The sequence below is a fragment of the Diabrotica virgifera genome, chromosome 5, assembly GCF_917563875.1.
Source record: "Diabrotica virgifera virgifera chromosome 5, PGI_DIABVI_V3a".
NCBI lineage: Eukaryota > Metazoa > Arthropoda > Insecta > Coleoptera > Chrysomelidae > Diabrotica > Diabrotica virgifera.
In genome coordinates this window covers 248,651,857-248,677,095 of record NC_065447.1, presented here as the reverse complement: position 1 = coordinate 248,677,095, position 25,239 = coordinate 248,651,857, and the positions used below count along the sequence as shown (strand labels likewise).

At 33.8% G+C, this 25,239-nt stretch overlaps 3 protein-coding genes across 3 annotated transcripts; 2 read left to right on the top strand and 1 right to left on the bottom strand.

Moving 5' to 3' along the window:
- The first annotated feature begins 9,797 nt into the window (after window positions 1-9,797).
- LOC126884786 (actin-related protein 6) lies at window positions 9,798-16,618 on the top strand. Its single transcript, XM_050651012.1, has 3 exons — window positions 9,798-11,006; window positions 12,377-12,523; window positions 16,124-16,618. Exons 1-3 carry the CDS (start codon window positions 9,929-9,931, stop codon window positions 16,573-16,575), a joined length of 1,677 nt encoding a protein of 558 aa, XP_050506969.1. The 5' UTR covers window positions 9,798-9,928; the 3' UTR covers window positions 16,576-16,618.
- A 1,257-nt stretch (window positions 16,619-17,875) lies between these two features.
- LOC126884799 (FAD-linked sulfhydryl oxidase ALR) lies at window positions 17,876-22,892 on the bottom strand. Its single transcript, XM_050651038.1, has 3 exons — window positions 22,680-22,892; window positions 22,342-22,544; window positions 17,876-18,123 (listed from the first exon to the last, which is right to left on the bottom strand). Exons 1-3 carry the CDS (start codon window positions 22,785-22,787, stop codon window positions 17,961-17,963), a joined length of 474 nt encoding a protein of 157 aa, XP_050506995.1. The 5' UTR covers window positions 22,788-22,892; the 3' UTR covers window positions 17,876-17,960.
- Window positions 22,893-22,942: 50 nt separating this feature from the next.
- Window positions 22,943-24,971, top strand: LOC126884792 (leukocyte receptor cluster member 1 homolog). The gene is made up of 3 exons (XM_050651026.1): window positions 22,943-23,221; window positions 24,029-24,128; window positions 24,195-24,971. Exons 1-3 carry the CDS (start codon window positions 23,199-23,201, stop codon window positions 24,954-24,956), a joined length of 885 nt encoding a protein of 294 aa, XP_050506983.1. The 5' UTR covers window positions 22,943-23,198; the 3' UTR covers window positions 24,957-24,971.
- The last annotated feature ends 268 nt before the right edge of the window (window positions 24,972-25,239 follow it).

Below are 25,239 nucleotides of genomic sequence, written 5' to 3'. Positions count from 1 at the left end.
TGTTGACTGAATTTTCATTTATTTCTTACAGATAATATAATATATTGTAACAAGAATTATACTTGGCAACCCTGCCGACCGAGTGACGTAGGTTCTCCCGACGGCTGACAGCTAACATGGCGGAGACTGCTTCAAGAGTGCATGATTGTACTCCAAGCCATTGAACTATTACAGTTTTAATAATGTAGTTTGTTTCTATTTCTTTCGGTGATTATACCGCTCACAGTAAAGTTTGTGCTTATTATTATTCAACCCCGATGTGCAAGGTGCTTCCCATTATTTACAGCTGAAGTTCGAGTACGAGCAAAACCCCTATAATATATCCTAACTCTCACACCCTAAACCCTCATCCCCTTATATTGGCGTCCCAACTTTGTGGCTAGGAATTATAGACATTGTTTCGTAAGTGTTAAAGTGCTTTTTAATACCAGAATTTCGCTGTAAGTAGTATTTTAAAATCAATAACCCTACTTTTTCATATCGTGGCGTGGCATGTATTTTGCGCCGATTTTCATGTTTCACCGGTATATATCGATTTTGCATGCACGATCTGAGTACGGGGAATCGATTTCGTATTTCGATTATTCGAATTGATGTTCGCTTACTTGTCGTTCTGCGCGGTGTTGCCTATGTCTAACACTGTTTCGTAGCTCTTCAAATTTTTTCAACATTTTGTTGCCAAATTTAAAATTTTACCGAATTTGCTCGGATTTTAAATTAAAATATAATTATATAACTTTTTTCAATAAAATAACTTTATTGCATATAATTATATACCTTTTTCAATAAAATAACTTTATTGCATATAATTGTATAACTTTTCAATAAAATAACTTTATTGCATATAATTATATAACTTTTCAATAAAATAACTTTATTGCATATAATTATATACTTTTTCAATAAAATAACTTTATTGCATGTAATTATATTACGATTTCTCAATAAAATAACTTTTATTGCATATACATATAACTATCTAATTTTTACAATAAAATCACTTTTATTGCCTTTACATTATATTTTTACATTTATTGCCTTTACATTGCCTTTACATTTTATTGCCTTACATTTAGTAATATTTGGTTATCTGCTATACTTTGTACAATGTCAAAAGGTAATTCAAAAAATCCTACAGCAGGAGAATGTTCTGCTCCCGCTATGGTAACAATGTCACAAGATCAATTTGATTCATTACTTTCGGTACTTGCTAATTCTAACAAACAAGTATCTGAAGATATTCTGGTACAAATCAGAGACATTAATAGAACTCCTACACATACGTCAGGAGGAAACTTCGTTAAATGTACTGCTCGCTTTGATGGTACTGTTAACGCTGATGTTGAAGCTTTTCTCGACAATGTGATCACTTTTAAGGACTGTTCCCAAATAAGTGATGAAAATGCTCTTCGTGGTTTATCCATGCTTCTTAATGCTAGTGCTGCTACATGGTGGCAAGGTGTCAAAAATACCATTCTCACATGGGAAGACGCTGTACAAGCCTTGAGAGATGCCTATTCGAGAAAACTTCCTCCTCATTTAATATTTCGAGAATTATTCTCGCGTGAACAAAATTCTAAGGAACCTACCGAACTGTTTGTTTCTCGTATTCGAGCTTTGCTCGCACAATTACCTTATACCCTAACCGAAGAGGTTCAGTTGGATATGGTTTATGGCTTAATGGCGCGTAAAATACGAAAAAGGTTACCAAGGAATAAATTTCGAGACTTTAAGGAACTTTTAAGGGAATCTCGAGAAATCGAAGCATCCTTAAAGGAAGGTTTAGTTGCTACCGACTCTGATCGTCGACAAAAACCTCAATCGAATGAAGAAAAGGATTCTGTCAAACCAAAATCCAGACCGAAGTGTACATTTTGTAAAAATTTTGGCCATACTCAGCCGGAATGCAGAAAATTTAAACAATCTAATTCTAATCATTCAGTTAGCACCTCTGTATCTCCTAGTCGTCCAAATACGAATCCTAGCACTTCAAATGTACCTTCTCAACGTTCTTCCAGTGTAGTTTGTTACGGTTGCAATACTCCTGGTTATGTTCGCACAAATTGTCCTAACTGTAAAATTTCTGTAAATCCTATTACCACAGAAGCAGCTTCTTCTGTAGAGCTTCTTTTAGCAGAAACTGACAATTTGAATAATCGTCCCCTCTTACCAATAAGTGTCTTAGGTTTGAGTGGTTGCGCATATGTTGATACTGGAGCTAAATGTACTATAGCTGGAATTAGACTTTACAATCATTTTTTAAACAAAGGTCTACACTATATTTCCAAGGAAATGAGTTTAGTGCTTGCTGACGGTATAAGCCGCACGGTAACAGCTCATATTTTTGAGTGTTTGGTTCTCCTATTAGATAGATCCATACCTACTACTTTTGTGGCATTTCCTGAACACACATCAGCTAAAACTCTTCTTGGCATAGACTTCTTAAAAAATGCTGATATTATTATTAATATCTCTCAAATGAAATTCTCATTTGCTGATTCTCCTGATATTCAACATAAACTATTACGGGAACCTAACTCCTGCAATGCTTCAATTAATCTTCTTGAACTTACTTTACGACAGGACGAAGCTTCACAGTTAAATACTTCTGAGCGTAGTACTTTACAGTGCTCGATAAATCAGTACGGTGACGTTTTTATGGAACATAATGAACCTACACCATTTGCTGAGCATTGTATTAATTTAACCAGTGATATTCCAATCGCTGTGCCCCCTTATAGGACAACACCTCAGAAAGCAGAGATACTCAAAAATGAAATCCATCATTTATTGGAAATGGAAATCATTGATGAAAGCGACTCAGCTTATGCTGCACCAACTGTACTCGTTCCTAAAAAAGACGGTACCTTTCGCATGTGCGTTGATTACAGACGCCTTAACGAAATAACTGTACCAGATAGATATCCTCTACCGAGGATGGACGATCTGTTGCATGCCACCACACAGACACTATTTATGACAACACTAGATCTGAAAAGTGGCTACCATCAAATAAGTGTTCGTTCATCAGATCGAGATAAAACTTCTTTTATTACCCCTTTTGGTATTTTTAGATTTAATCGTATGCCTTTTGGTCTACGAAACGTGCCTGCTACTTTTCAAAGGCTTATTGACCGTTTTCGTAGCGGATTACCAAGTATTACTATTTTGGCATATTTAGATGATATTATTATTTTATCTAGCTCATTTGAAAATCATATCAATGATCTAGCTAGTGTGTTTCAAAGATTACAAGTATTCAAACTGTGTGTAAATAGAGCAAAATGTACTTTTGTGCGCTCTTCAGTAAAGTATTTAGGACACCTTCTTACGCCCAATGGGATCGCTCCTGATCCAGGGAAGATATCAGCAATTGCTGAAATGCCTATTCCACGCAATTCTAAATATGCTTTGTCATTTTTGAAAACTTGTAATGCACTTGGCGCATGTCTCCTCCAGGGGGAGGAAGAAAATGAAAAGCCGATAGAGTATGCAAGTCGCTTACTCACAGCGGCTGAACGTAACTATAGTACGACAGAGCGAGAAGCTTTAGCTATAGTATATGCAATTAATAAATTCCGGGGTTACATAGAAAGTTCGCCTATTATTGTCAAAACAGATCATCAACCGCTAAAATGGTTGATGTCACTAAAATCTCCTACTGGCCGTCTTGCTAGATGGGCATTAGAAGTGCAAAGTTACGACTTACGAATCGAATATGTTCCTGGACGGACGAATCGAATCGCCGATATGTTATCAAGGCCTATCTGTGGTCCAGACACGAAAGATATTTGTGACCTCTGTACTATCGCAATGGATGTACCAACGATAAGCAATAAAAAACTTAGAGAGGAACAGTTGACTGATTCACAGCTTAAAATAATTATTGATTGCCTTGAATCTGAAGAACCTGAATTAGTAGACATTAACCGATATACTGATCGCGGATATGTCATGAATCAAGGAGTCTTGTATCGGTATAATCAGGACCTTGAATGTGAGGATGCTCAGTTAGTAGTGCCTCAAAATAAAGTAGCTGAGGTTTTGAAAGAGTGCCATGACATGCCCATTGCAGGACATTATGGTGTCGAAAAGACAATCCAAAGAATTGCTCTTCGTTATTACTGGCCTACCATTAGGCGAGATGTTGTAAAGCATATAAAGAAATGCATCGACTGCCAAAGGTATAAACCTTTGAATCTAAAACCAGCAGGTCTAATTCAAACTCCTGTGTTGGCACAACGCTTTGAATGCGTTGCAATTGATTTAGTGGGTCCACTACCTGTGACTGAAAAGGGAAACAGATGGATTTTTGCAGTGGAAGATACTTCCACGAAATGGATAGAAATATTCCCGTTAAAACAAGCTACTGCGGAGGAGTGCACAAAAGTACTAATAAGTGAAATTTGTTTACGATACGGCACCCCTCGTAGAATAATAAGTGACAACGGACCCCAATTCGTTAGTAAAATAATGCAGCAGTTTACATACTGCCTAGGTATTCAGCAATCACTCATTCCTGTTTATCACCCTGCCTCAAATCCGGAGGAACGTAAAAATCGAGATCTTAAAATTCAGATTTCCATTTTAGTTCAAAGGGACCATACTAAATGGGATGAAGTGCTACCCAGTATACGTTTTTCTATGAATACCGTACCAAATTTAGCTACCGGTTATTCCCCGGCCTATTTGAACTTTGCGCGTGAGCTACGTACGCCCACAGATGTGCATAAAGACTTACGAGCTATTATCGCGAGTGAAACGGCTATTCCCGAGATAACACCTTACTTGCGCAGGCATACTGACATTTTATTAAGTGCGCGAGAAAATAATGAGTTACGCCAAGACTCTTCGAAATTGTATGCAGATAAACATGTTCGCGAAACCGTTGTGTTTAACAAGGGACAGAAAGTTCTAGTAAAGACTCACATCCTTAGTAAAAGTGATGCAGGACTGTCTTCTAAATTTGCGCCGCGTCGCGATGGCCCATACCTTATCCTTAACCAACTTTCTCCCACCTCGTACGAGTTAGCAACTCTAACGCACCCAGATGTATCGATCGGAAAATACCACGTGTCTGCTCTCCATCCTTTTGTGGAAGATGATTCCGATTCGCCTGTAACTCCTCTACATGAGTTACGTAGTAGAGGTCGACCTTCAACCACGTTGCAGAAAGATGTCGCAGCCAAAAGCAAAGGGGCTATCCCTAAACGACATCCTAAGACAACGCAGCAATCTACAGGTTCTGGTGTACCTGTAACCACAACCAGCGACTCCAGTAGTACCTCGTTGCCTACGCAGATTGATTGTTCCATACAGAGACCCAGACGTTCCAAGCGCCCTCCTAAGCGCTATCAAGATGCTCATGTATGATGCCGAGGTCTGTTCCAAGCCCTCGCTAATAACCAGTTATTCCGTTTTGTATCAGCCATACTCTACGTCTGATCCAAAGGGGGAGGATGTAACAAGAATTATACTTGGCAACCCTGCCGACCGAGTGACGTAGGTTCTCCCGACGGCTGACAGCTAACATGGCGGAGACTGCTTCAAGAGTGCATGATTGTACTCCAAGCCATTGAACTATTACAGTTTTAATAATGTAGTTTGTTTCTATTTCTTTCGGTGATTATACCGCTCACAGTAAAGTTTGTGCTTATTATTATTCAACCCCGATGTGCAAGGTGCTTCCCATTATTTACAGCTGAAGTTCGAGTACGAGCAAAACCCCTATAATATATCCTAACTCTCACACCCTAAACCCTCATCCCCTTATAATATTATTTTTTATATTAAAAAGAAAAAATAATAATAATAGTAACAAATTATATATATAGTTATGATATTTAATATTTTGCATTGGAATATTAATGGTTTCTTTAACAATAAGCAAGATCTAATGGTGTTTCTTAACGAATATGATGTTAATATCATTCTTCTAAATGAAACACATCTGAAATTTTCACAGCACTTGCATATTCCCAATTTTTACTGCTATAGGGATGATAGGATTGATGGATGGGGTGGAATAGCTGTACTTATTCATCAGTCTCTGGCAGCTGATAGGATAGACATTTCACATATTCACTTGCCTGAAAAATGGCAGGCTATCATTATCAAATTTGAAACATTTTTTATTATAGGATCGTATAAGACACCAGATGTTCGTTTTCGTAAGGAGATCTTTAGAGAATTGGTTCAAATGTGTGATAAACCGTTTTTCTTCATAGGTGACTTGAATTGCCAACATTCTTTATGGGGTTCATCATCTAACAATCCGAACGGCAATCGTCTTGCAGATCTTTTGGAGGAGGATAACTTGTGTTTTCTCAATACAGGTGAGGCGACAAGAATCTCACCGCCTGACTCAAACAGTGTCCCTGACGTAGCTATAGCATCTCCAGGTTTGGCTGTGGACTGCCTCTGGGAAGTTTTTCCAGAGATAGGAGCAAGTGATCACTTTCCTTTTGTAGTGTGTTACGGGCAGGATAGAAATAGTCCCCAAGGAAATGACTCTCTTCAAGATCGCAGTATCTTTAATGTGAAAAAAGCCAATTGGGAACAATTCAACCAATATATTGAGTCTAACATTAACAACATCCCTAATGAGTCTTACACAGATTTTCAAAACCTAATATTAGACGCAGCAAACAGGTTCATCCCTAAGAAAAAGCGTGTTAGATTCCATAAACCACAATTACCTTGGTGGGATGAAGAGTGTTCAGTTTTAATTAAATCAAAGAGGGAGGCAGTCAAGAAGTTCAAACAAGTACCTTCTTTAGAAAACTTCATTAATTTTAAAAAAATTAGGGCACATTGTAAAAAAGAACTTAAATCCAAAAAGAAAAAATCATTTGTTGTGTTTTGCTCCACAATTTCACCTGATACTCCAATATCAGTAATGTGGAGAAAAGTGAGAAGTTTCCATAAGGCTTTCACTAAAGCCTCAGTTAGAACTCCTAGTAATTCATCGTTAGGGGAGGAAATGCTTTGTTCATTGACTCCACCTGTATTTGAGGACATTGCGTCTCACCCAGTGAAATCTAATACTATCGAGTGTGAACTCTTCACTTTAAACGAACTTTCATTGGTTTTGGTTGAACGAAAGGATACTGTGCCGGGCCAGGATGGTATAACATTTTCTATGTTGCAACATCTTCCAGAGTCAGCAATCAAGTTCCTGTTAAAATTTTTCAATTTATGTTTAAAGGAGGGAATGCATATTCCCACTCAATGGAAATCACAAACAGTGTGTTTAATTCCCAAACCCAATAAAAATATAAATTGTCTTTCGGGCTGGAGACCAATTGTTTTATCATCGTGTGTTAGTAAACTTTTAGAGAACATGATAAAAATAAGGTTAGATTGGTATGTAGAACATTTTATGATCCTATCGCCTTTCCAGACTGGCTTTCGTAAAGGTAGAGGGGTGTCTGAAAACTTAATTCATCTGGTCAATGAAATCTCAATGAATATCTCAAAAAGGAAACCAGCAGCTGCTGTTATGTTAGACATTTCTTCTGCATATGATAAAGTGTCAATCATCCAATTATTGGACGCTTTGGGAGATCTCAATTTGCCATTGTTCCTTATTGAATTGGTTAAACATTTATTGACTAATCGTTTGGTGTCTGTTCGTGATCCCATTTCCTTAAATCTGCTAGGACCAAGAACTACCAATGTGGGCCTTCCTCAGGGTTCCCCTTTGAGTCCAGTACTATTTAATATTGTCATCAATATAATCTCATTTTGTGTGCCAGAGGATGTTCTAATTACTCAGTATGCAGACGATGTTGCCCTCTATTGCTCCGGTAACAGCTGGGTGGATGTTGTGGAAAAATTAAATGGTGCAGTAGAAAGTATTTCTAATAAACTTCATGATATGGGAATGTGTCTGTCATCTAGCAAAAGTCAAGCAATTTTTTTTGATAGAAATAGGAATAATATTCCGAATTCACTAATATCAGTGAATAGCACACGTTTAGATTGGAAACAAGAAGTTTCTCATTTGGGAGTTATTCTAGATAGTTCCCTTTCTTGGAGAAGTCAAATTGAAAAGATGGCATTGAGGGCTTCCAGTGGAGTCAATATTATTCGTTGTTTGTGTCGAACTTGGTGGGGAGCACATCCTGCAACTTTACTCACTCTATATAAGGCATACATTAGATCACATCTTGACTATGGATCTATTTTCCTGGGAGGTTGTGCACGTTCTCTACTTGCAAAATTGGATAAGGTTCAGTATAGAGCTCTTAGAGTAGTAGGGGGATTTATGAGGTCTTCTCCAGTTCATATAATTTTGTCAGAGTGTGGAGAAACACCGTTAGATCTTAGAAGAATATGGCTAGCATCTAAATTCATTTTAAAAGTAGTAGCCTATGACAACCCAATATATGCCTCAATTGAGCAATTTCACAATGTTTTTCTGGGTTACTTTAGTTTTTGGAGAAGAAAATATTTCCCACCAATACTGGCTGCTTTCCAGAATACTTTACATGAAATTCATGAGGTAGCACATAGCTCCTTATTTCCTTGTCACTCCTTTCCACTTAATATTCAGATTTCTCCTATGGCTTATGAAACTGTCAATATGGGCAAAGAGGCAAATAACCAAACCAAGTTTATGGAATGGTACCTCAATAACTGGTCAGAATATAAACTTATTTTCACAGATGGATCCAAAGATAAACAAGGTAATGTAGGTATTGGGATATACCTTAACGAGAGAACACAGTTAACAGCAAGATTACCATCCGCTAATTCAATTTGCTCAGCAGAAGTATTTGCCATTAAAAAAGCATTAGAGTTAATCCAACAGAATAATTTTACAAAGTGCCTCATCTGTAGTGATTCTAAAAGTGCTCTAGAAAAAATCACAAGACCAAGCTACAAAAGGCGGCAATAGACTCACAAACTCTCCAACTAAAACAAAAACTATGTGAATTTGATGAACAACAAAGAGAAATTAAATTTGCATGGATTCCAAGTCACACTGGAATTATTGGGAATGATAGAGCTGACCATCTTGCGAATCTTGGAAGAAAGCTGCCTATTAGTGAAGAACCAAAGGCCCCCTTTAAAGATTTTCAAATTAAATATAAAGAAAATCTATGGATTGGTTGGGAAAATCGTTTCCAACAAATAGGACAGGCAAAAGGAATTACTTATTGCTCACAAGTTACAGTTCCATATAAAAAGGCATGGTTTACAAAATTTCCCAACCTGGGGAGAGGTATAATCACACAAATGTGTCGTATGAGAAGTGGACATTGTAGTGTTCCTGTACATTTATTTAGATTGAAGGTAGTGAATTCAAACCAGTGTTTATGTGGCAGTGTAGGAACTTTACAACATGTTTTATTGGAATGTAATAGGTTCCAAAGAGAGTCCCAGTTGCTTAGAAGGGAACTAGAACGTGATCCGACATTAACTGATGTGTTGTTTAAAAATTTAAACTCAAAGACATTAATCGCAGTGCAAAAGTTTTTAACATCAACAATGACTCGTGTGTAGCTTGCTTAAAAACTTTAGACTTTATGCTTGCTTGCAATGCATGTGCTTTGTGCTTAGTGCGGTTTTGCGTGGTAGTACTAGACCATTAATAGTAGAACTTTAGTTATGGAACTTATAAACAATTACAAAGTTTTTTTTTTAGCTCTTAATTATTTCAGATTCAGGAGCTATGAGCTTAAGCCCAGATGTACCTCAGGTACGGCTCTTGAATATTCAAGTCTATATTCACGGATCCTGGCCGGATAGCCCTAGTAGCTAAGGCCATTCAAATGAAGAGAAGAAGAAGAATGAATTATTAGAGGTTAGAGTAGAGGTGTTTGTTTTTAATGTTTATTTCGGAGTTTATTTACAGACTAAAGATACTGAAGAAAAAAAATGTTAAGTATAGGTGTATAGTTTATTAAATAAAGTGCTTACCATGGAACCAAAAATTCACCCCAAAAGTATGGATAGAATTAAAATGAAGCGGCGAAGAAGCAGTGTTGGTAATGATATTAAATCACCTAAAAGAGAGAGTATTTCTGCAGTTATTATCGATAATGGAGCATATAATATTAAAATTGGAATGTCCAAGGATGAAGGGCCCACTATTGTACCTAACTGTATCATGAAAGCGAAGTCTGAAAGAAAAAGGCTCTTTGTAGGTAACCAAATAAACGAGTGCAGAGATTGTTCAGGCCTATATTTTCTCATGCCCTGTGAAAGAGGGTACATAACCAAATGGGACGTACAAAAACCAGTTTGGGACTATATCCTAAGTAAAAGTGTGTGCCCAGTGGATGATAAACCAGTGATCATGACACAACCACTGTTCAATTTCAAATCTATTCAAGACTGTATGGACGAAATATTTTTTGAAGAATACGAAGTACCTTCTATGTTTCGCTTAAACCCTACTGATTTAGCTGTACTTAAATATATCGAGGAAAAAAACTTGCCAGAGAAAACGGCTTGTGTTATTGTAGACACTGGTTTTAGCTTTACTCACGTTATCCCCTATGTTAATGGAAATAAGTATTTAAAGGGTATCAGGAGGTTGAATGTTGGTGGAAAACTGTTGACGAATCATTTAAAAGATCTTATATCTTACAGACAGTATAATGTGATGGAAGAAACTTACGTCATCAATCAAGTTAAGGAAGATACCTGCTATGTGGCAGAAAACGTAGTAAACGAGCTTAAACTTGCTGCTAACAAGAAAGACAGCTCTATAGTGAAAAACTATGTTTTGCCAGACTTTAACAACATTAGAAGAGGTTATATACAAGATCCTAATGATACAAATCAAAAGGAAAAAGAGGAAAACTGCCAAATATTGAGGCTAAACAATGAACGATTTGTAGTGCCTGAAATATTGTTCCATCCATCTGATATTGGTATGAAAAGTATGGGCATCGCAGAGGCTGTGGTGAAATCAATTATGAGCTGTCCAAAAGACCAACAAGAACAGTTGGCCAAAAATATAGTTCTTGTAGGAGGAAATTGTAATTTTTCAGGTAAAATTTTACTCTAAGTTTTAACAATTTCATACATTTCTATGGATATTGCCAGTGCCACTATTTTGATAGTCATTGTCAGAAACATTCGACACAAAAAGTCGTACCACACCTTATTAACATGTTGACTGCCATCATATTAAAAAAAAATCGCTCCTACCAATCATACAGCTGTTATCTAAAACAACATGACACACAACATTTGTGTCTCATGGCAGCCAACATGTTAATAGCTGATACAGTATACTCTCTCTATAAAGAACACATGTATTATGAGGTTTCGCTTATAATGAGGTACATTAGGTGTCACTTGAAATTTCTGTTAATTTTAACACCTCTGTAACAAGGCATATTTGGTTATAACGAGGGAATATGAGATCGAAGAACATGTTTTTTTACCTGTTTTTGGCATGGTGATAGCTCTAAATAAATATTCCAGCTGCCTGTATACAGAAATGCCTAAAATCTATGTGCTTATCGAGGGCAGTGATGTAAAATACTCCACTGCATGTCAACTTCGTCCTGTTTATCCACTGACTCTTTGTCAAAAGCACTGTTCAAACAATATTTAGCATCTTATATTGCTCAGAATGGCTTCACTATAGGAAATAAATGTCTTAGAGAACTACATATTCATATGTATGCACAATATTATTGTTAATGTTGTTCTATTTTAACTTTGCCCATGCGTCATGATTCATTTTCAAACAAATTAAGTCAAAAACATAAAGTGAAACGTATGTGTGTATATACATTGTGTATAGTATATAGTATATAGTATACACAATATATATACACATCGACATACGTTTCACTTTATGTTTTTACTTAATTTCTTTGAAAATGAATCGTGACCCATGGGCAAAGATAAAATGGTAGAACTTTATCTGATATAACGAGATCGGCTCATAACAAGGTAATTAGTCTGCCATTTCAGTTCCCGTTATATAGAGGGAGTCTACTGTATTTAATAGCTTTATGGAACCTGACTCGATTTGTAACTAAATACAAAATTTACATACGAAAGCCTTCACCTTTAAAACGCATTTTGATTTTTGTTGATAAGACACTCTGATAAAAGATATTGAATTTTTATCATCTTTGTTCAAAATTATCTCTCTCAGCCACTCTTGTTTAAAACATTTTTCTACAGTAATTTTTTGCCCCCCGCCTACGAGTTGGGTTTAAGGTGAAAGACCAAGGGTAGGAGTTGTAAACAACTTGCATCTTTTTTTTTTTTTGAGGGGGTGTCCCAAAATTAATACTCTCAGAAAAATTCAGCTGGTTTTTAGAAATCAATAATTACAACGTTTTGTTCTGTTTTCTTTCCCTAACAGTTCTATTAATAATTGTTTTTAATATATTTTTAGGTTTCAAAGAAAGAATGTATGCAGAATTAAGGTCACAGTTGCCTCAAGAATGGGATGTATGTGTCCACCTTCCTGATGATCCAATTTCTTACAGTTGGAAAGGGGGAAGTGCTTTATTAAAAGTCCCAAATTTTAAATCATTTCTAGGTAAATCTACACCTAATATTAACTCTTTTTATAATACACTTTTCCAAGAAAATTTTTAATGTCTCAAATTTCCTAAACCTGTTGTCCGATTTAAGTAATTTTTTTGACATGTTATAGCCTTATTCTTTAACCCGCCATTACACGCGCTATGAGGGAATCCCTCACCATATTTGTTTATAACCAATGAAATTGTGTAAACTAATACGATAACCTTAAGCACCCAGGAATGCCTTTAGCATGGTTCATGAGAGGGTATGAAAAAGTTATAGAATATTTCAGGCGGTCAGTGTGCTGTGTGATAGTTGAAAGAAGAGACATCCCTCTTTAAGTGAGGGAATTCCTCACTGCACGTGCAATCACAGTGAAATCACGTTTCTATTATCTCAAAGAAACTTTTAGGTTTTTATTTAATATTTAGGTAGGTTTAATTAAAATATTATTGTTTGGATTAGGTTAGGAACAGTGGCACACCGAGGGGGGTTTGGGGGTTAAAATCCCACCCAGAGCATATAGAAATATATATAAAAGAAAGTAGGAAAATGTAACTTGTCTTCCACAAATAATACAAAAAACTTTCGGTGCCCAAGCAAACCCCCTTCTCCCCAGAGGAAAATTCTAGGTGCGCCACTGGTTAAGAACCCATTTTTAAATTTACCTATTCTAACTGGGAAATAAGCCACAATTTAACTTGAAAAATTGATTTTATTGACGTTTCGAATTCCACCTCGGACGTCGTTATCAAAATACAAAATATTAATAGTTAATTACATAAATGCCACAAAGAAATAGCTTCAGAACAGTTGTTAATATTAATTTGTATTTTTAGTAAAATTAACGCGTAAAGAACGTTAATTTCTTCAGTGGCTTGCTGAAATTGAAAATTAAGAAAAATTGCTTTTTATGTATATTATTTTTACTTTTGTTTTGTTAAATTAATAAAAAAAAATGGTTTACGAGACTTTCTATAATATGTGAGTACAACCAATTTTATATTTATACATGTTGACATTCATTCTTCCTCGAAATAAGTCGAATTTATGTAGGTGAGGGCGACGCTCATACGCGTGCAACCACGTCACAATTGAAGACGCGTGTAACGGCGGGTTAACAATATCGCTGTAATAATATTGTTGCTAGACAGGTAAACTGTCATTGTATACCGGGTGTACTAATCAAACCGTGGAATATTCTAGCATTTACAAAATACTGAAATTAAAACCCAACTATAGCCTCATGTTTTCTTAACATTCTGTTTTTTGATTCATTCACTTATGTTGGGTAATAAAAAAAGTTAGGTACTTTAACAACTAGCCTTGTTTTTCATCAATACAGGGTGCTTTTAAGTAAGCATGGCAGTTTTTAAGGGGTAATTCTGCATGAAAAAATAATGACAGTTTGCTTTATAAACGTATGTCTGCAAATGCTTCGTTTCTGAGATAGGGGGGTGTTGAAATTTTTCTTACAAACATGACGTTTTATTTATTGCTCTAAAACGGTTGAGATATGCAAATGAGATTTGGTGGGTTTTAAGAGGTAGTTTTTTAGGTTTTTTGTATCATTCCAAATAGAAAATATCTTAAGTGACTTTTCTGTAAATGTGGTAGTTTTCGAGATATAAGCGATTGAAAATTTAAAAATTGCAAAATCGGCCATTTTTAACCCTCAAAAACTATGTAAAACACCGAAAATTTCAATGATACCAAGGTACGTAGATATTCTAAGAATATTGATTGATGAAGTCCCGAAGAGCTTTTTGCAATACAATATCGAAAACCCCTTTGTTTTTTAATTGCTACTTAAGCGGTCGCTACACTATTTTTAACCGTTGCATTTCCTATTAACAAGGTTTCCTATTAACAAATTTGCATGATGCCAGGTTTAAAAAGGCGTCAAAAAAAATTTTAAACAATTTTTTTAAACCTAAAATGTTCTCCGATTACATATACACATGCAGCAGTTGAAAATAGTGTCGCTCCCGCTTGATTAGCAATTAAAAAACAAAGGGGTTTTCGATACTGTATTGCAAAAAGCTATTCGGGATTTCATTAATCGATATTCTTAGAATATCTACGTACCTTGGTATCATTGAAATTTTTGGTGTTTCACATAGTTTTTGAGGGTTAAAAATAAGCGATTTTGCAATTTTTAAAATTTCAATTGCTTATATCTCGAAAAACTATCACATTTACAAAAAAGTCACTTAGGGTCTTTTCTATTTGGAATGATCCAAAAAACATAAAAAAATTTGTCCGATAAAAAAAAAATAGTTTTAGGAAAACAAAAAACCAAAAAATTTTTGACTTTTTGATTCTGGCAACATACAAATTTGTTAAGAGGGGATATTTTCAAGCAAGATGGTGAAAAAAAATTGTAGAGAAATATTTTTCCGCACAAATATTTACGCATGTTACATATACCTCGTCCAATTTACTTACCGTTGCACGTCATCCGCGCCATAGCCTGTGACACGATACCAACACGAAGTATTTAGGAGGTGGGTGTGTTTAGAATCAAAATGATTCTAAAGGGGAACACACCTACCGCCTAGATATTTCGTGTTGGTATCGTGTCACAGGCTATGGCGCGGATGACGTGCAACGGTAAGTAAATTGGATGAGGTATACATGCAATGGTTGCCAATCAAGCTCTTGCTTGATTGGCAATTAAAAAACAAAGGCGTTGTCGATATTGTATTGCAAAAAACTCCTAAGGATTTCATCAATCGATGTTCAAAGAATATCTTATTACCTTGGCAACCTCAAAATTTTCAGCTTTTCACATAGTTTCTGAAAGTTAAAAATGGCCGACTTTGCAATTTTTAAATTTTTAATCGCTTATAATATGTCAAAAACTATCAACTGTAGAGAAACGTCACTAAAGACCTTTTCTGTTTTAAATGATCCAAAAAACCTTAAAAAACTTTGTTCAAAATAATTTTAGAAAAAAAAACAAAAAAAAACCTTTAAAAAAATTTTGACCCATTTTTGGACCTGGCAACATGCAAATTTGTTAGAAGGGTTCCTTTTTGAGTAAGATTGTGCAAAAAATCCGAATCGGAATATTTTTCCTAGCGGATGCGCAGTGGCTTTCTGGACTAATTTGCATATCTTATCCGATTTTAGAACAGTAAATAAATCTTCAGTTTGTAAGAAAAATTTCAACACCCCCTATCTCGGAATTACCCCTACAGTTTGCCATACTTATTCAAAAACACATGTTATTGACGAAAAACAAGGCTAGTTGTTAAAGTTTTATTATCCAATATAAGCGAATGAATCAAAATGCAGAACGTTAAGAAAACATGAGGCTATAGTTGGGTTATAATTTCAATATATCATAAATGCTAGAATATTTCACAGGGCCCTGCGAACTTTGAGAAAAAATCACAGTTTGATGGGTACACCCAGTATACAATGACAATTTACCTGTCTAGCAACATTATTACAGCGATATTGTTAAAGAATAAGGCTATAACATATTTAAAAAAATCACTGAAATCAGACAGCAGGTTTAGGAAATTCAAGACATCAAAAATGACCCATTTTTAGGGTGGTGTGTTAATTTCTTGGAGAAGTGTACTTATTGTCTGTTTTATTTTAGTTTCCAAATCTGAATATGAAGAGCTTGGTTCAACCATCATCCAACAGAGGTTCAATAGTTGGATGGTAGATAATTCAGAGAAAGAGGAGGAGCTGAAAAATACAGAAGAGAACTTTAGTTACCTGGATAAAATGAAAGGAAAATCAATTTTTGGGAAGCAAGATGCAACTGATAATGATTTCCAATCAGATAGTACTCCTAGTACCTCAGGGTTTGAAAAAAATGACTCTATAGCCAATGCTGATAATAACGATAATCTCGAAGGTTCAGAACAAGCTCAAGATGTTTCTCAAACTGCTGAAAGTGAAACTAGTATACAAGTTGGTAGACCAAGAAAAACAGTATTGAAAAGTCATAGTAGTCTGATTGAATCTCCAGAACAATCTGAAGATGAAGAAAACTTGATGGATTCTGTTGAATTGTTTCCATTTGGAACAGACTCATATTTATAAAAAAAATTAAACTTTTATATTAAAAACTATTTAAATATAGGTATGTTTGCCTTTTTTTATTTTAGAAGAACATTGATTTAAAAGAAAATCCCTATTTTAAAATTTATTTTCTAAATTAAAAAAAAATCGATTTTTTTATGTAAAAACATTCTTTATTATCATGGAAATACTGACCTAAAATTTGATTAATAAATTCGAAAATGAAACGAAGTTATAGCTGTATTTATAACAGTACCTACCTGAGCTAAAACTCATTTGTATACAAAACAGTGCACGACGCCTCATCTGCTTCTTCTTTTAGATATATTGTGTACACTTTATGTATGTGTTTGAAATGTATTTTTTACGTAGAGAAAAGAACATGTGGTTTCTACAACTTATAAGCGAGCACATATTGAAAATCATTGTTTTGAAAATCGTCAAATCATCAAGATTCAAAATTTGTGTCCAGTATTAATGTGGAAGAAAATTTATGGAATCTTCAGTTTGATGGATATATCCTCAACTTTTTCGGCTACTCTTTATTATTCTGCAATTTTTAAAATGCATACAGCCAATACAGCTTAAAAAAAAGGTTTTGAGCTTTTAACCCAAAAAGCAGTACGAAAGACAGCAAAATTGATTATTTTGGTGAATCAACCACTTTTCCATTATAATCCAGTATTCTAATAAAAATTATTAAATTAATATTTCGCACTAATATGATATAAATAAAAGGTTAATAGAAATATATAGTTTTGTTTTATAATTAAATCAAATGTTTACATTATTTGTATAATGGACTCCCCTTGTTGAGTAAATTGGCTCTTCCATTGAGAAAAATTAAAATGTCACTATAAAAGCTTCGCCCCAAAAAATTTGTTACAGGAAGAAGTAAAGTGTCTCCCAAATTAAAATGCATCTTTTGAAAGACACCCTCTACCTGTCTACAGTGATGAAAAATAATGAAAAGTGCCAAAAAATTTTTTTGTGAAGCTTAATTGCAGTTTATTAACAAAATAAAACTGCATCAATTAAAACAAAAGTTTATTTTTGAAATTATATAGTCATTTATAGATTAGTATTTACAAATTAGCAAAAGTTTTAATGAACATACACTCCTATTATTCATGATTATTCTTCTTTTTCATTAAAATAAGTCAGGAATAATAAGTTTATTTGAGCTATTAATACTGACAAGTAGGCATTTTTATATTATATGTTTCCAACAATGAATCTGCAAAATATTTCCAAACTGAGCGAACAGACCATAACAATACATCAAAGTCATTTATAACCAAAATATTTTTACATAAAACAATATTGTTTAACTTTTATTTAAATGTATATTATCACAAAATATGTATAAGTTTATGCTTCTACTACATTTATCTACGAATTTATTCTCAATCACAAGATCCATCCAACCAACCGTCCCTCCACCTTTCATTTACTTTGGAGCAGTCAAATTCTTCTTTGCCTATTTTTATATTGACTTTATTATGTAATTTACATAACCATTGACTTAGTGCTTCCTGGGATTTCGTCTGTGGGGGATCTGCTTTTAGGCTAAAAGTTTAAAAATCGAAATTATTTACGCTATATCGCTGGTATCTATGATTAATGTGATTCCTAATACATTTCCAGTGAAAATAAAAACTCTTTGATAAGTGTTGGCGATACAATTTTTTTATATGCGTGGCCGTGAAGATTATAACTTCCAAAATATTTATAAAGAAAAGATTTAGTTCATAATAGATGCCGACGAAAACAATTATTTCCCTTTCTGTTTCTGTTTCTGCCGACGAAAACAATTATTTCTGAGAACTTTTTAGTAATTATAATTTTCGTGGACCCACCAACAGAAATGATGTTTTTTGCTGATACTCCTCAAAAAATAAATTTCTTTGCTAACACTTTATTAGGGATTATAATTTATACAATCATATAATCGAAAATAATATTTTTCGCGGCGTTCATTGAAAGTTCTACTCTTAAGGGCATTTTCGTAGGCGGCGGCGATATATCATATATCTAATAATTGGTCAAATCTAAACCAATTTAGTTTCAAGTGATGTTATGAGAGTAAGTGGGCACGAAATACATCAGGTTTCTTCCAATATCTATTTAGGGCATGAGCACAAGAAGTAGAGGATGACCACGAAGAAGATGGATTGATGATGTGGAAGAAGACCTAAAGATTCTAAGGATAAGGAGTTGCCACGAATCAACAGGAGTGATGACTTCTTTGTGAGCAGGCAAAAATCCACAACGAAATTGTAGAGCCACTTTTAATGATGATTTAGGGCATGAACTTAGAATAGGAAAAAACAATCAAACTTGTGAGATCCAGCATCCTATAGACTTGGGATGGGCAGCATTTTTGGCAAGGCGACATATTCTAAAAGGACAATTTGCTTGAAGAAAAAAGTTTACAAGCAATGCATACTGCCAGTAATAGCATATGGTTCCGAAACCATAACTTTGATCTCAAACATTCTGCAAATAAATTGGGAATAACCCAAAGAAAAATGGAAAGAGCAATGCTGGGAATGACAAGAAGAGATGTAGTACCAAATAGGATAGTGAGAGAGAAGACTAAAGTGACAGATGTCATAGAAAAAATTGCACAAGGCAAATGGAGATGGGGTGGACATGTAGCATGTTTAAATGATAATAGGTGGACCAAAAGACTCATAGAATAGAGACCTAGAGAAGATAAAAGATACTGAGGTAGACCACCAAAAAGATGGACGGATGACTTGAGAAAAACAGTAGGTGAGCAGCACACCCCTAACTTTAGGCTTAGAAATTGAAAAAGCGACCATGATAGGTGAATGGCAAATTTTTGTCATTCTTTATGTTTTCGAGGTCGCTGAATCCAAATATGAAGTTTATTGAAGTTATACTTCTTTAGGCGCGATTGAGATTGAGGGTGAATTTATATTGATATGCGCCATGCGCACACCGACAGTATGGTATTAGTCGTTATACGGGCTCTGATTGGGTGTTGAAATGATCTGTCAATAATAAATAATTGTTCAATATGAAGGTAAACAAATGTATAATATATTAGTTTTACTGTTGTGAGGACAGAAACAAAAAAGTTTATAATTGTAGTGACATTTAAATAGTTTTTAAAAGCAACAGGTACGTAATAATTGTAAATGTATCATAGGTACCTACCTATTTGAACCTACCAAAATACATAGTATGTAATACTTTTATTTACATAATTTGATTACCATCAAAATTTCTATCAATGTTCACCTAATATATTGTTTTCTTACTCTATGTTTTGTTGTATTTTTTCAATTCTAAATCATTTCAATTCAAAATCAAAATAATTTAATTCAAAAATGTCAAAAGCTTAATCCGTTTAGTTAGTCGATCTTCACACATAATGACACATTGCCTCCGTGGCGAAGCGTTTAAGGCGAATGAACCCCAATATACCAACCACGCTGATAGCTGGTTCGAATCCCAATAAAAACTTTTATTTTTTTATTTTTTTTTATACATTTTATGATTGTAAGTATATTTATTATATAATTTTATTTTCAGAAAATACATATTTAGTTAAAAAAATTTCCGACAATTAATGTTCAGAAATCATTTGTGGCATTTTTAATGTGTTTGTGTGTGTTTTATTCTTTTATTATTTTAATTTTTGGCACTGTTTTAATAAAAAAGTTTGAGAAAGTAAGTATAAATTAGTTTAATATTTAAATAAAATATAAATAAAAAGTATATTAATTTCGTTTAAATCATATAATAGAAGTATAACTTCTTACGTGCGTACAAAGTACACACACATTCTTTTTTTATCTAGAATTGGTGGAACATAATCAAAAATCAAATTTTATGCAAAAATGCGAAAAATCCATTGAAAATTGAAAATTTTACTGTGTCATCTCTGAAGAATTTAGATAACAATGAGGTTTGTCCGAGATGTTTAAACAAATTAACAGAGAAGTTGTTAATTTTTAAACATTTTGTCATCAGATTAAGTTGGTTTCATGTTTTTTTAAAAAGTTGAGTGACAAGCTTTTTAGTTTGTAATTTTAACGAACACAGCAATAAAACATAATTCATGGAGAAGTTTTCTGGAAAATTTTAAGTCAAAATATGCAATAGTAAAAAAGTTATGTGACTTTATAGACAAGCGGCACACCCCAAAAAACGCTTATTTCTTGAGATACTGACCACAGTGTGGTGAATGGCTAATTTTGGTCATACTTTATATTTTTGATGGTGTTGAAAACGAAAATTAGGTCCATTTTGAATTTTACATTGGGAAAAATTGTCAAAATCGCAATTTTACCCTAAAAATAAAAAAAAATGAAATAACGTTTTTCTTAAAATTAAAAGTTGCATCATTTTTTTTTCTATAAAACATTTTGTTCTTTGTACTCTATATTAACATAAACTTTATTAAAAAGCTAAATTTTAAATTTTGTTACTCAACTTTTGTGATTAAACTTTGCAATTCAGGAATCTGCTCCTTTTACTTTAAACAATTCATAACTTTTATTACAATAAGACAGAAAGTTTGAAACAGGTACCATTGTCAATAAAGACAGTACCAATAAATAAAGACAGTTTATTTGTTTTTAATAACTACTTATATTTCTTCAACTATTGCAAGATATATGAGAGCATTCAAGTATTATGTAACGTGATTTTTGAAGATCCCCCCCCCCCCACCTGTGTTACGTAATATTTGAACGGTTCCTATCTTAGTATCTCATTTTAAACACTTATTGACTTACACCGATTGGCTTCTGAGGCATCGATATACTATAAAAATCAGAAAAAAATCCATAAGGAAAAAATTTCCTGTAGCTGGCTGTATACCTGTATAGTGTATACCTGTATTAGCTAGCTGTATACCTGTATTCCTGTAGTTGGCTGGTCTGTATAGAAAAAAATATTAAAATAGAACAGAATTGTAACGAGTTAAAAGCAAAAAAACGTTATTTCATTTTTTTTTATTTTTAGGGTAAAATTGCGATTTTGACAATTTTTCCCAACGTAAAATTCAAAATGGACCTAATTTTCGTTTTCAGCACCATCAAAAATATAAAGTATGACAAAAATTAGCCATTCACCACACTGTGGTCAGTATCTCAAGAAATAAGCGTTTTTCGGGGTGTGCCGCTTGTCTATAAAGTCACATAACTTTTTTACTATTGCATATTTTGACTTAAAATTTTCCAGAAAACTTCTCCATGAATTATGTTTTATTGCTGTGTTCGTTAAAATTACAAACTAAAAAGCTTGTCACTCAACTTTTTTAAGTAAACATGAAACTAACGAAATATGACGACAAATTGTTTAAAAATTAACAACTCCTCTTCTAATTTTTTTAAACATTTTGGACAAATCTCATTGTTATCTAAATACATCTAAGATGACACAGTAAAATTTTCAAAAGGAAATATTTACAGTGAGGTAAAGTTGAAAAATGCTCAAACTTGATTTTTGAATTTTTGCATAAAATTTGATTTTTGAACATGTTCCACCAATTTTAAATAAAAATAGTCTTCACATTCGGATTCAGCGATCTCGAAAACATAAAAAATGACCAAAATTGATCATTCACCTGAAAGTTGATTTTTGTGGTCAGTATAAAGTAATTTTAGGGGTTGCTGCTGCTCGCCTACAGTGGGAAATTAGATACAGAAGGCACAAGCTAGAGAACAATGGAAGAATATGGAGGATACCTATATCCAACAGTGGACGCAAGAGGTTGAGGAATGATGCTGTCATATTTAACAAACTTACTCATTCCTTAAATCTTTAGCACAGTGATCACAAGGATAAAACCTTGAAAAGTGAGTGAAAAATTCCTTCATTGATGTTTCATCTTGGACAGTTGGTTTGTCAGGATACTTCGCGGCCATTGTATGAAGAAGGCCCCATGTTTTATTGCCTAACTCATCTTTATCCAAAGGACAGTCCTCCCTCCTTGGTTTCTCAACATTATCCTAAAAAATCAAGATTTAACACAAAATAATATCGACATACATTCAGAATATTGTTGGATAATGAAAGTATAAGTGGTTTTTAAAACGCGTATCCAAAACGCACTAAAAATTTGTATAATCAAGTGTAAAACTTACACTGACAGCTCCATTTTCGGTTTTCTTTTTGGCAGATTTCACATAATCTGAAAAACTCGTACACTGCCTACACTGTTCGTTATCTAATGGTGAAGGACGTCCTGGCATATCATAAAAACAATTTACATAATATTTGTTAAAATCTTAATTTTTTCTTGTCCAATATTTCTGATGAAATAATATTGACATTGAAAGCAATGAAGTTTGATACAAACATGCCCACGTGCTTGTGACTTGTGACGTTTCTCATCCTGGCTGAATAGCCAGTCAGTGCACAGTGCATATCAAAAGTTTCTAAAAAGAAATTACGTTTTACCCCATTTTAAAAAAGAAATTACATAGCATTGAAGTTAAATATTAATTAAATGTTTGCCTGAGTGACGGCAGAAAAAAATATTAAAGACGATTAATCTTGTAAAATGTTGAAGCATAAGCATAGTCCAAAAAAGTAGAAGACGAAATAGGTTATATTATTATTATCATATTTGTAAACATTAAAATTACATAAAATAATTTACGATGAATATATTACCTAAAAAGAGGTATGTACTATATGAATTATTTTAACATTCATTCATTCATTAAGCATTACAATCTCTAGGGATTATACTAACGCCATAGCGTAAAAATCCTATTCTTGAATGATGTGGATTATTCCAGTAGGTAGGTCATTCATAGCTTTCTATTTGTCTTTGCTGCTGTCCTGACCCTTTTCATTTCTTCCTGTTCTAGCAGTGAGCTTACCAGTCATTGTTCTTACATCTTCCACATCCAGCCATCTTCTCTGGGCTTTCCTCTACACTTGGGCCATCCATAGTGGTGTTCAGTTAGTTATCCTTACTATATACTAATACTGACTATATTTTCTCCCTTTAATTCTTTTTCAATTACAGCATGTGTTTTCATTCTTTTGTCCCTCTCTTGTTACATTAGGGCTCACTATAGTTTTCATATCAAATTTCAGAAGGCCCATAAATGTATCAACAGGTCTTATATAGGTTCAGCTTTGTTCTTTTACTTGTCTTAGTCTTGCTTCTCAACAGATTTCTATTCATTTCATAGGTTTTTTGTGTTTCAGAATTCTTCCCTCTGTTCTCTATTTTCCAGTTTTCCCCTTACTTCCAAGTAGCTAAAGGTGGATGCAGTTTCACATGTACGGTTCTGTGTTATTAGATATTTCTGAGTTGTTGTGTTGTCCTTCCCTATCATCATGGATTTTGTTTTGTGCTTGTTGATCTCTAGACCTATTCTCTTTGCTTCCTTATCTAATTTTTCAATTGCTCTTATAAGTGTCATCTTCATCTTTGCTATAATGACTAGATTCTTTTAACAACAAAATATACTTTTAGGTGGCATGTCCGTACTAAAGAAAATATCGCTAGAGTAAGAAGAGATGAAGCAAAAGCTTTGGAAGAAGAAAAGGCTCGACAAGATAGAGTAAAGCTAGCTGTGAGTATTGAATGAATAGAATAACTAAAGTTTGTGTATGATTTATTTTTAAATCCAATTTTTTAGGAAAGAGAGGCTAGAAGGGAACTGTTATTGAACAGAAGTCGATCTACAACTGGATTCAAACCTGATATTGACATAAAAGAAGACACAAATGATAACAAGCATATTAATTTTTTTGAAGAGTTGGAAGAAGGCACTGCTGAGATAAAACATGTAAATAAGGAACATGAAAAAGAGAAGAAAGAAGAAAAAGAGAAGTATGAAAAGCAGATAGGGTATCTGACATATTTAGGGCAAGATACCAATGAAGCTTTAGGCAAGAAAAGTTGGTATAACATTGCTCCTGATAGATCAGATGTAAAGCATGAAGTGAACTTAAAAACTAAAATTAGGGAAGATCCTTTGCATATGATTAAGAAGTACAATCTAGAAAGCGACAAAAAAGCAACACATGATAATATTCCATCTACTAGTAGAACCGTGAAAGAATCAGATTCAATTTGTAGACAAATATCAGTGTCGAAACAAACGAAGAAACATAAACATAAAAAACACAAAAAGCATAAAAAACGCAAGTATTCAACATCGTCAGAATCTTCGGAAGATGATACGGAACACAAAATTGAGAAACAAAAAGAACTTGAAATCTTGAGAATTAAAAGATTAAAGAGAGAAGCTGAAGAAAGAGAAAAGACAAATGCAGTACTATCAAAATTAAAGAAGAAAGATGTTGAACCTGCAGATAATAGCACTAAAGTTAATAATTTTAAGGCAAAATACAATTCACAATTTAATCCATATTTGGCAAAACAAAATTATACCTAATATATTTAAAAATTATTTATTTTTTGCTAATTATTTATCTGCCTAATTATTTATTTTTTGCTATTTACCTATTATTCCATAGCAAAACAAATACAGTATAGGAAAAAATTGAATGTAGATATGCATTTTACATGGTAGCAAGTGAGACAAATGAGGTTTAATCCTTGAACATCGGCGTTTAGCCATTTTAAATTTATTTCAACATAATGTAGATTTATTTATAATCACAACCATTGTTTGGTTCTGGGGCTATTTTGCAAGTATTCAAATTCACTGATGATGG